This window comes from Oreochromis aureus, linkage group 9, assembly GCF_013358895.1.
Source record: "Oreochromis aureus strain Israel breed Guangdong linkage group 9, ZZ_aureus, whole genome shotgun sequence".
NCBI classification, from domain to species: domain Eukaryota; kingdom Metazoa; phylum Chordata; class Actinopteri; order Cichliformes; family Cichlidae; genus Oreochromis; species Oreochromis aureus.
In genome coordinates this window covers 12,819,692-12,832,352 of record NC_052950.1, presented here as the reverse complement: position 1 = coordinate 12,832,352, position 12,661 = coordinate 12,819,692, and the positions used below count along the sequence as shown (strand labels likewise).

Genomic DNA, 12,661 nt, shown 5'->3' with positions numbered 1-12,661 from the left:
TCTATCTCAGTGAATCACTGAGATTTAAAGAAGGTTCCACACAAGTATGCAGGCCCAGTCTCAGCTTCTCAGAGACGTTTAGTTCGTTCTTGAAGTTGCTCCAATTTGCTAACAAAAACCCATTTGAGGAAGCATCTCTACGTCGAGCATCACATCAAGGCTGGAGAGGAAAAAGTGAGCAAATATGGATCCAGATACAGGAATAGGCCCATGCTCTCAGCACAAGCTGGCATCTTTGTTACTTCTCTTAAACTTACTACTTCTTTTTTAAGTCTTCACCAATAAATAGAGGAGGGGAAAAGCCTCAAGTCTACAGTACCGTAATCTGGACTTTTCTCAGAAACTGTACAGTTCTGTGAGTTGTGAGTCTGAAGAGGAAATTCTCATTTATTATAATCAACACAACTGAAGAGTTGCTGACTGTGAGCTGCAGCTAGTGCTAAATCATGCTCTTTATGGATATTTCTCACTGACCCACTTCTTTCACTCACTGTAATAACAAATGATACTTGAGTTCAGCCTGTTCTGCTTTCATGTCAACCACATCTGTTGACATGTTTCATGCAAACTACATTTATGTTCCTGGTCAAAACTAATGTGTGATCTGAGCACTGATCTGTACTTCACTTTCTATTAGATCTATAGATCTATTTGCTGCAGGTCATTTGGAGAATTTTCTAGAGCTTTACGGTAGCTTTCACCTTCTTTGAAAAGCACCTACATTGTAAAAGTGTCTGAAATTATAAAACATCCACATAAGTCAATGTAAACAATAGCAAGGTTAATGCTCCACACCAACGCCGCCCATAAACCCCACAGACACATGCATATGGCCCCCTCTGGCTCAATCATAATCAGAGACACACCCAGCTCAGCCAGTGACCACTAAACATACGCTAATGTGTCTTTTAGAGTTCCTGTATCACACCCTGCTACCTCTGATTAATTATCAAGTCAATGCAGACAGATGGCACCAGGGCCATGAGAGATAAATGTGGGTAAAGGTGTTTGTGTTAACATGTCTAACTTAAAGCATAAAGTCCAGAAATGAAGCAGCTAAATGTATTTTTAAACCATGTTTGCAGACAAACACAAACAACAAAGTGAGTGGATTTGCGTCCACTTAGACTTCTTCTCTTCTTTGGATTTATCGTCAAACCATAAAGTGCTCTGCTGTGAGAGTAATCTCTGAAGACTTGGCTTAACTATAATTAATTAAATATAATAAATTTACAATATCTGGGCCTTTGTAACAATTCAATTACTAGTAAACTGATGATAAATAACTAAGAATTAGAATAAATATCTGAAAGAAAACTTCTTGGAGTGATAACACATCACAAAGTATCCTGGATGACTCACATTACTTACAGTAAAGGCAAAATATCAAAATCTGTTGCAATTCTTTATAAAGTGAAAGTGACTTCATAAATCAAACATCATTATATGCTTTTTATTTTTCCATCATATTTCCTTATATGATATAGCTTATAAAAGTGTGTGGAAAAAAAACTATGAAATACACCAATCCTAAATCCATTCTGCAAAATATAAGAGTACAAGGATAAAAAAAAAACAAAAAACGCTTCAACAGAACCATCAAATTCACTTTGTATGAAATTAAATACTCTCCTGATAAGACCTCTGAACTACACAAATAATGACTAAAGCAACAAACAAATCTTTGACACATAACATTTAGGAGTTGATCAGAACAAGACCAAATCATGACGACCTGAAAGGAATTCTTATGTTCAGCAAGCTGGTAGTAAGGACTAATGTAAAATATCAAGTCGTTTTGACTTTGATAAATTGATGTGCTTCAAAAAGTCATGAAAAATGACTTAAACCCACAAATTCTTGCCCACCTCCACAAAACTCAAACTGACTCAGGAGTATTGTTCTTAAGTCACTAATGATGTTACTGGAGTTAAACACAGCTCTGGTTTGCAACATGTATAATGATAAAATCCCCCAAACAACCATGACACCAAGAACCTGAGTCTGTGAGATCACACTTTGTCATTTCTCGAAACATCACTGATCAAAACGATAAAGTAATTTTAGGTATTAAGTGTTTGATATTTTATAAAGTGTGAGCTGGAAGGATTTGGTAAAGCTCATTTGTACGGCTGCTTTCTAACTGTACTTTCTTTTTTCAGACCTGAGAAACAGCATTTTAAAGAAATGTAAATGATGCCAGTTGGTAGTAACAGCCCGACTGTTTTGTAAAGCAACTCACAAAAGAAGAAGCTCAACCCCCCACATTCCTGCCCACACCCACAAACCTCCTTAAAAGTCCAGGAGAATTGCTCTTAAGTCAGTCTTGGGACACATAGCACTATCCTGCTTGGTTTGGAGCTCTTTCAGCAGAGATACTTATTCCAGCTTTCCTGTTTTAATCACTGGGATTTCAAAGATGGAAGATTATGGGATGCACTTTTCTCCAGGTATGTACTCAGCATTGTTGCCTGGTGAGCTAATATGAACAGAGTTGGCTAACCTCTAAGACAACTCTGAGCAAAAATGCTCCTTCACTCTGTGTTGTAAGTCCTGATGGCAGAAGTCACCATTTCTCCCCCCACAGCTGAACAGAGTCCACTTTAAATCCTTTTTGGTTTTAAAGAATGTACAAATATCCGACTTCTCTTTTTCCTACTTTGTGGGAAACTTTTGTGTTTAAGACTCATTGTGTTGATGCATGCTCAGTCATCAGGTAAGTAAATCCCAAAAGGTTGATTCCGTTCATCTGGATGTAACATTTTCAATGGGAGAAATGTTTTGTCACTCATACGAGTGACTTCTTCAGTCTGAGACCTTTTGGGATTCAAGACTCATCAATTAAACCTGTGTTTATTTTTTCAGTTAGAAAGTCAGTCGTGCCGAAACATATCAGCAACTGACCCATGTGGACCATATAGACTTGTGCTTACTACCCTCTGTCTCTTTACCCTCACAGACTCGTGGAGTTACGACAGCGGCCCTGAAAGGAGTCTTTCCTTGGAAGAACTCGCTACATGGGCAGAGAGTGCTCTTGAAAAGGAACTGAACAACAAAACTACTGATACGTCTGAGGCAGTTTCCAGCTCTGTCTCAGAGCAGAAACAAGATTTTGCTGTCCCAAGAAGCCAGGATGGAAACATCACTGCCACTCTGCACGATCCCAGCACAGCTCCAGAGAAACCTAAAGGAAAGGCCCGGGTGGTGTTCACAGAGAGACAGTTGAATGTTCTTGTCCATCACTTTAATGTGAAACATTACTATGACCCAAGAGAGATGAAACAGCTGGCAGAGATGACAGGACTGACCTACAAACAGGTGAGTGTTTTTCAACTTGCTAGAATATAAGAAATTGAATTTTGGGTCCATTGTACTCATGGAATGTTTTCTGTTTTCTTCCATCTTTAGGTAAAAACTTGGTTTCAAAACAGACGGAGTAAGTTTAGGAGGAGTTCACATCCTCAGCATGTGAATCAGGGCGTCCCACTTCATGTAAGTATCTCCTATTATTAAAAAGCCCTGTTTCTGATTCTGTCATTATCCGGGGAATTGATTGTATTTAATGAAATGTAATGTCAATAATTTAAAGAAGTATTCTGGTTTTACTGACCGTCCACCTGTCTGTGATTCAGTTTCAGGGAGAGGGACAGCCCCCACTCAGGGAGTCGTACACTCAGCACCTAGAGATGAAGTCAATCGCAAATGGTGCAAATTATCAGGCCCCCTATCATCATGCTGTGGGCAATTTTGCGGCTGGACCTCAATGGACCTTCCCCACCTCGCCCCACATGTTTGACTGGTCAATGCCACCAGGCAACGGCAATAAAGGAGGCTTGAAGTATGAGACAGATAATCTAAAGAATCTGGAGCTTTCAAATGGATCTCAAAGATTTTCCCAGGAATACCTCAAATAACATCCCTAGCTCAAAGCCCTAGCTTTGAATACTTCATCTTAAGAAACCTGAGATGATACGTTGAAAAGTTTCTGCCTCTGTGATTATCTGCCTAAGACTCTAAATGTTGGGTTTGCTTTTAATTGTTCACAAGTCTGATGTTGGGGGTAAAGCCCCAAAATAAACATTTTATTCTCACCTTTTCTACTCTCTGCCCTATGAAACTGAAGTCTTGAAATGAAACGTGCAATGGTTTAAAATCCCCTTACTGAACACCTGAAGTCAGCTCAATTAAAGTGTAGGATGCTGCTGATGGCCATGTATGTTTGTATCAGGGCTGTGTTGGGGTCTGTCGGGGGATGTTACGGATGGGGCATGGTGGCTGGAGGTTGCCAGGTTCTTGCTCACAATGCCACCGATGATCATGACTGGGAAGCGTACCAGCAACCAGGCACCATGCAGCAGGAGCACAGTGGTGTCCAGCAGAGCCTGAGTGGAGCTGTCAGAGCAGCAAAGCTGCAGGAATGAAAAATCAAGTCAATAAATGAGCAGCACTGAGTCTAATAATCCATGTAATGTTGCCTTTGAGAGTTTCCGAAAAGCATTATGCCATAAAGTGTTTCTCCTGAATGTGAGCAAAATACAAATACAAAGTGAATACAGATTAATGAATAAATCATTAACTGAATGAACGTGGATTGATATTGTACATTCAGCTTTTAAATGATGATAATACACCAGAGGTACCCAACCCAATCTAACACTGTATATCTGAAACTATGACAGGCAGGAAGTCATTCATGCTTGCTAAAAAAAAAATAAAAATTGAAGAAACCAGGTCTAGATGTTCGAAGCTTTGTGACATGACTTACCCTACTTGAAGCAGTCATCAGAAGATGGTACACAGTCAGTTCTGACCTTTCAAATGTCCCATCAGAAATGGAAACTCATCGCACCAGAAAACATTTCTCTAATCTTCTGTTGTCCAACTTTCAAAGTTTGTTTGAACTGTAGCTTCAGTTTCCTGTATTTAGCTGACAGAAGTGGTACTTGGTTTGGTTTTTCTGCTGCATCTTGTTGATGTGCATTCAAAGATGCTCTCCTGCACACCTCAGTTGTAAAAGTAGTTATTGTAGTTTCTGTTGTCTTCTTTCAATTCAAGCAGTCTATCATTCTCCAGCAGAGAATCTTAAGGCCCTAAATGTTCACTTTGAAAGTTGTTTATTGGCAAAACAAGAGACTTACTTATATTAACAGACTGAGACTTGGCTGCTGTGGATTTGTGAGTGGGAGCACCAATACAGTCAGGAACATCCTGAGTGCAAGAAGTATTTCCATCAATGAAGAAAGTTGTTCAGAGAGCTTGGATCAGCTGGAGAAACTGTGTTCAACATGCACACACTTCTGAACCTGGACTGCTGCACTAAAACAAAGACACAGTTACAATATCTACACAGTGCTAGTCTATATAAGACAATGTAGGGATCTGAGGCTGACTTTGTGCTTCTAGCTCGAGTCCAGCCTGTTTAATCAGAAGAAGACTGACTTGGGAAATAATGAACAGTAGATGGCAGTAACACACCACTGATGCATCTAGCCTGCCAAACACAAAGAAGAAGAACATGGCAGCAAGATTTCTGAAAGATTCACTCACTTTTTAACAATCCCACCAAATATTGTAGATTATGATTGTAAGAGGCCTGTCTGAACTTAATATACAGATTTCATGCTGCTGTTAACTGTGTGATTTCTGATGGTTATGTTTAAGAGGTTTGTATTGAAAGTATTTTGTGATAGTTTATGGTGGGTCACGTGATTTATTGATTGCCTATTTTAGGCACCTGTTCATGCAGTGTCAGTTGGAGTAGAGAGGATTGATGTGTGGCTTTATATTTTGGGATTGCTGAGTATTTGGTTCTTTTGTGTGTTTTGCTTTAGTTTGTTTCCCTTAGTTTTCTTTTATTGCTAAACATTTAAAGTTCTTTTCTGTCTCAGTGAATCACTGTTTTTGAGGGAAGGCGTCACAAAAGTGTTCAGGCCCAGTCTCAGCTCCTCTGCAGCTTTTCATTTGTTTCTGAGGTTGCTGAAATTTGCCAACAAAAATCCATCTATGGAAGAATCTCTAGATGAAGCATGGCATCAAGGATGGAGCAGGAGTAAAGTCAGCAGATATGGATTCAGACACAGAGGTAGGCCCTGGCTGTTAAATGATTGCTGAAGTGAAGTTAGAAGCTTCATTTACTGGTGGATGTGCACAACAAGAAAAAAGTATTCTGGTTTTACTGACAGTGTATCTGTGGTTCAGTTTCAGGGAGAGGGACAGCCCCCACTCAGGGAGTCGTATACCCAGCACCTACAGATCATCACAAATGGTGCAAATTATCAGGCCCCCTATCATCATGCTGTGGGCAATTTTGCGACTGGACGTCAATGGACCTTCCCCACCTCGCCCCAGATGTTTGGCTGGTCGATGCCACCAGGCAACTGACATTATGATTGCAACACCAGTGTTTTCAGCACTGCATGGAATGTGAACAACCCCGGACTTCACAGTGCAAGTTTTTACAGAGAAAGTGGAGAACCTTGCTAACAGTTAAATATGGCTGTAGCTACTGTTACGGGTTCGAAATTGAGGATGAGAGTAAAACAATGATAGTCCAGAAGAGGTCGTTCAAACAATTGATTTTAATGCACGCAGCGTGGAGAGGTGCAAACTGCAAAACAGTTGTACATCTCTACCCAAAATACACTCTAGATTGCTTTTATAACATCAGGGTATTGTAACGCCCCTTCTTGCGTTTACAAGCACATAATTTGCATGTACAGAACATTCATGTATTTTAAGAATTAAATGCAACATAGAGGTTCCTCCTTGTGGCATACTCTTCCGAATATGGTGATGACCTAAGGCCTTTGAGGTCACCATGGACTGGACATCCTTCCGTCACCTGTAACTAAGCAAACTCAAATACCACAAGAAGCTGAATACATTCAGGCCTTTGCTCAGCTACTATTTTACTGTACCAATATACTCAGCATATGAGTTATGATACATATATATTTAACTCAATCATTTTAAAGTAGTTATAACTGCACCTGTAATAAACATGTTAATATTTGATTATGATAACCCCTATAATATAAATTATAACATAATGCCAGCAGCTTCAATAAACACTTTGATGAAATGATAATTAATACAATGTTAAGGATGGTGGTTATATACAGTTCAGCAGTGACCTAATTTCTTTAAATATTACAATCCCTCTCTTGACCTCTTGCCCACAAGAGGTCACTATACTGTGTCTTGTGTCACCGCTCGACCCACTCTGTCACCTCTACATCCATTAATGGCACCATGGGCGCCGAAACCACCATTCCCAAGTCCACTATGTTGCTCTTACCCTCTCTAGTGGAAATCTTCTCCTGTAAGGGATAAAAACAAACAGCCTCTCTCTGCTACACCTTACTAACCTACTGTGTTCATCTAAGGTTCCTGTCATTATTCAAAGTTGGTTCACAATATCATATCAGGCCAAATGATAAACCCTACTGCCACGTCTGCTTTGTTAAGCTCTTCAGTTAGACTCTGTACCGGTTTGCCAATCTGTGTGTACATGCCTCTACACTTTTAATGTCTAAATGCACATCTGGATGTATGTGCACTTGTGTGTCTATCTGCATCTATGAGTCAGTGGTTTTTCAGAAAAAAGGCGTTAAAGTGAAAAATGTTTCCTGTCTATAAACTCCTGATACTGGAGGGACTTTCCTGTTAGCCCAACCTCTTAGGTTTGGCCTTTTACACTTTTACTAAAGAAATTTTAACAGAGCCCAAAGAGATTTTTATTTTGCTCCTGTGCTTGACAGGATAAGGGAAGTTGTTTTTGTTTTGTTTTGAAATTTTTCCTTCTGTGTGTGTGTGTGTGTATACATAAGTAAGGATATGATAATCAACGTAAGATCCCTGGTTTGCAAATGATTTTCTGCCCCCGCTGCAGGGCAACATCCTACATCATTTTGTGGTGAGTCTATGTTGGCTAGTTTAGTACAGATATGTAACAGTTGCTTGATTGCATGGCCCACTCAGAGTTGCACAGTTTTAATGTATGTGGAGAGCTAATACACATTTCTTGGCTAATTATTTTTAAAAATTATTTATTTTTCAATATTTTGAAACTATTGAGGTGCCATTTAAAATAATTATCAAAACTCCCTATCTCTACATATATATATCAATATCAAGCGCATATCTACACTTAAACACACACTCAACCATTTCTCCTTCACTTGTTTAAAATACTCGTCCAGTCTCAGCACACACCAACAGCAGATCTCTTCATGAGACCATCTTCAGGTGCATTTTCTAACTTGGTCCTCCTGACATGAGTTCTTGTTTTTTCTACAGTTTTTCTATGGAAATAAACCCACTTTTTCACGGTTTAAACATAGGTTACTCACATTTCTAGCCTGATTGTTTTGAAATCAAACATTGCATTTGATTTTACTTATGTATTATCATGTTCTGGGCTCTATCCATTATATTAACTTTCTTCAATCTCAATACTCTTTATGTGTGTGAGCAACGCTTTTAGTTTTATTAAACACAACCCCAGTAAAATACACACCATCCCCATGTCAGCCTGACTCTCCACTAGAAAGCACACTTCAAAGTTTTCTATCAGGATTTACGCCTCTTTTGGCCTCAAGCATATACATAACATGCAAAGGTTACTGTTAATGCCCGTTAGACAAGTTTCCATTATCTACAACATTTTGTTTCACCCGGCTCACCTTCACACATTTCCTGTTCACTTATTGCATATTTATCTTTAACACCTTCTACCTCAGTAGTTGCTAAGCAGAAACAAAGCAACCTGTGGTCCACCTTTACCCTGTAAAATAAACCCCTGTCATGTTTGTGTCTGTAAGCATGTTTTGCATTCATTCATTACACTCCCCGCCATTCCTGCAAGTTAGGAGCTGTAAAGTTGAAAGCTGCATCAAGTCCAGGCCTCTGGCCTGGCCATATATAAATCATGTGTGTTTGTAAGCGTGCGTGCAATTAACCTGCTATGTTCTCATCTTCCCTCAACATGTATCACCTGGACACTCTCACCAGTGAAGCTTAAAACCCTTTTGGACGGAACATCAACTCTAAACAAGCACAGATATGCATTGTGTATAAAATGAACTCAACCTGTAAATAGAGATGTCACTGTTATGACCAACATCGACCTCTGCACAGCTCAGACGCCAGTTGCAAGAGCTCTCTAACATTAGAATCATCAACTGTGACTTATATAGTGTTATTTCGGTACTTTATACTTCACACATTTTTGAACGTTGTTTATATGGGGAGTTCCTCTTTTTGTGTCTATATTTATTAATATGCCTTGTGCACTAAAGCTTCCTGTTTTTCAGTCTGGCTGAGCACTTGTTTGTGAGTAAAAACTGGCCTCTACAAGCCTGCCTTCATTAAAGTACATAAAACAAGATAATGAGCAGATACACATTACAAATGCTTCATATATACAGAGAAAAACCCAATAATCCACATTTCACTATTTTATTCTTCGGTTCAGATTTGGATTCTGCATTGTTCTTTATTTATTATTATTTATGTTTAGATTGTTTATTGCTAATCTTGGTTTGTTGTTGTCTGTTTGGGAGCTGACATAGTCTCTATAAATAAACTTCTTTTGGTGGAGTAGCATCAGGAGAGAAGCTCCGGAGAGGCATATAACAAAAGAGATCTCCTCAACGTGTTGTATATTTTCAATATTTCCTTATTATTTTGTCATAAAATAAATCACCCAAATAACTTAGGCTGTGTGACAGCACCTTGCGTTTACGCCGGGCTGTGAGCTGCCCTGAAGCTACACCCCCTTTTACCCCATTTAATTTCTCAATCTTAGTTTAAACTATTCCTGACCTTCTCCTTCTCTCGTCTGATCATCTCAAGTACGTCCTGTACCAAATTTGCTTCCTCTTTTCAAGTCCCCCATTTAATTACAAGCTCCAACACATTTGCCCTATATGGCTGTCTCGACGTGTTTCCTGTCAACTTAACAGAGTTATTCTCAAAATTCAGAGCTGAAGTTCCCCTTTTCTAAGTCTGTATGTTCTACAAGAGAGCAAGTCGGTAAACAAGTTTATCATCACAAAGGTTATTAGGTAAAGGTCACGTAGAAATTTGCTTAGTAACCCTAAAAGAACACATTTCATGTAGCTAATCGCATATATTAACACCCCCCTTTTTGTGACACATCTCATGTGTTACAAACTCAAAATCCTTCACTCAGGTTAGGGAATTAAAAGAAAAGTTTAGTCCTATCATATTATGTATAAATGCTCCGGAGCTTCAAACCTGTATTTAAGGAATGAAATCAAATTAATCATCATGTCAAATCCTTTCTTGGCTCCATCCACAGCCTGCATCCTTGAAACGTCCTATAAACAAAAGCCTGTGTTAACCAGAACATCACCTTTTATACTCAGTTTCTCCACTTATGATCCAACCTATGTTTTTTTAAAAAAGAAAAGTTAAAACAGAACAATTATCAGTCATGTGTCCAACCTTAGTCCAGTCTTTTGTCAGTGTCCAGTCGGTCCAACCTATGGTCTGCCTCGTCCGTCCAGTCACCATCCATTTACACACATTCACTCACATGCATTAACATCAGGTATTGCTGACAGTGGAGACTATCTCGCAAATATTCAGTCTTCACTCTCAGCAACATCAACTCATTTATTTGTTTTACTTTGTTTTTAAGAAAATAGTTCTTTCTGCTTTTAGACTGGATTGGCTCGCTCCAATCCTTTTAGACAGGGACCCACAATCTGTCCCCTTGTAATTCGGACAAGGTCACCTTACTTTTTGTTCTCCTGAGACTATTGTCAGCGCCGTTATCCATTGTTTTCTTTTGCAGGCCTGCTTACAACAAAAATGAGAAAAAAAAGAGAGCTGAGTATTAGCTCATCAAAGTACCAAACAAAATCACCTGACAGGTTTTTTCTTTATAAGTGCACTGTTACAAAACCCCTTAAACATGTCCATGTTTATTAAAACTCCCTCTTTAAAAATAAAACAACAACCTCAAAAATCTTCAACAATCTTAAATTTCACCCATAGAACACGCCCAAAACGTAAAAAGCTACACCGTTTCGTACACAATATCCCCCTTTAAGCATTTTACCAAACTCACATTCAACCTTACCTATAAGCACGTTCTCACAATATGTCAACACTAATTTATAAACCTCTTAACCAAATTTGCATCTCTGAACAATCTACCCCTCCTTTAAGGCCTCAATCACACACACACAGCAAGCTCCTCTGTCCACATTCACACGAGCTCTCAAACTTTTTGCATACTCAGCCATATCTCAACAATTTAACTTGGCAAGAGAAATACTTTTTTTTTTTTTTTTTTAAACCTCATGCCATTATTCAATTATTTTCATTTTCTTTCTATACTAATCACTTGTTTTGATCACTCAGTGCAAAAGCACTGCTAAGTCACTCTTTTTAAACTACTTTAATCACTTATCTTTTTTTTTTTTTCCATAGCTCACTCTCCTGTCATCTAACTTCTTTGAATCAACCTCAAGCTTTAAGTCTATTTTATTAACCATTCACACCATTCTATCACTCATACAATTAGCAAGCTGATCTTCATTGCGTATGCTTGTGTTCTTAGCCAGGTTTTAATCACTATCTTATGCATTAATCCTCATGAGCTTGTCTTTGTAAGGTTAATACATTCTCTGTTTGTATGTGTATGTGTACGTGTTATTTTGCATATATGGCTTCGCAGTCTGTCAGACACCTTTCCAATCCTCCAGTTAAACAGTCAGTTTTCTCCTTCCCCGAATTACTAACCCAGACTTTTGATCTCCCACCTTAAATAAAGCACTCCTGGTCTTCAGCCAGGAGTTAGGGCTTGCTTTTCAGGTTCATGGACACATCATTCTGTGAACAATTCAACCAGAAACTTGCCTTAACTTATCCATTGCTGTTAACCTCTAACTTTCTTCCGACTGCTGCTGTGGAGAATTGATCCGGGTCTGCTTTACTCCTGAAAATAACAAAACTAAGACATTTTCATTATTATCACAAGTGCTTAAATGACCCATTTCTCTATCTCTGGTCAGAAATACCAATTATGCCATGCATGTAAGCGTGTTCTTCCTTGCATTTTATGTTAATTGAGTGTAAACTGCTTCTTCATTGAATTAATTCATTGAGTTCTTCGTTGCATTTCTATGTATTCATGTTAATGTACACTACGTGTAAGCTGTTTCTTCATTGCATCTTAAATTATAATCAGTTTTACTTCATGCATTTTTCACTGAGGTTTAGATTCAAACTATCTCACTTCTAATTCATTTCAAAATAATCTCACATGGAACAATTTGTGTATGTGTATTTTCAATTCGTGTTTACCTCTTTTAAACGTGATTTGGTGGACATCACTAAACAATCATGAGTTCCCGCTTCAATTTTTATTCCAATTATATCCTATATTCTCGCAGTCAAACTCGTCCAGCTTCATCTCTCACTGGTCCTTTTCCATTCACAGTGTCCTGTTCGGGCTTCAGAGCCCCAGCAAACACAGTCTGTTTCTCCTCTGTTTTGATCTTTCAGTATTTCCTCTTCCTTCAGTCTTATTTTCATTTGCTCTGTTTTCTTCTCCATTCATCTTTTCTGTCTTTTCTTCCAAGATTGCTCCAAGCTTGGCAAATATGACAGTCAGTGCCTTCAAGCA

The 12,661-nt window shown here is 38.7% G+C and overlaps 1 protein-coding gene across 1 annotated transcript; it reads left to right on the top strand.

Moving 5' to 3' along the window:
- The first annotated feature begins 3,288 nt into the window (after nucleotides 1-3,288).
- Nucleotides 3,289-4,031, top strand: LOC120441908 (homeotic protein distal-less-like). The gene is made up of 3 exons (XM_039617427.1): nucleotides 3,289-3,318; nucleotides 3,409-3,492; nucleotides 3,633-4,031. Exons 1-3 carry the CDS (start codon nucleotides 3,295-3,297, stop codon nucleotides 3,912-3,914), a joined length of 390 nt encoding a protein of 129 aa, XP_039473361.1. The 5' UTR covers nucleotides 3,289-3,294; the 3' UTR covers nucleotides 3,915-4,031.
- The last annotated feature ends 8,630 nt before the right edge of the window (nucleotides 4,032-12,661 follow it).

Coding starts and splice junctions, on each gene's coding strand:
- LOC120441908 (XM_039617427.1), top strand. CDS start 3,295: ATGACAGGACTGACCTACAAACAG. Junction 3,319..3,408: donor CAGGACTGACCTACAAACAG/GTGAGTGTTTTT, acceptor TTCCATCTTTAG/GTAAAAACTTGGTTTCAAAA. Junction 3,493..3,632: donor ATCAGGGCGTCCCACTTCAT/GTAAGTATCTCC, acceptor TCTGTGATTCAG/TTTCAGGGAGAGGGACAGCC.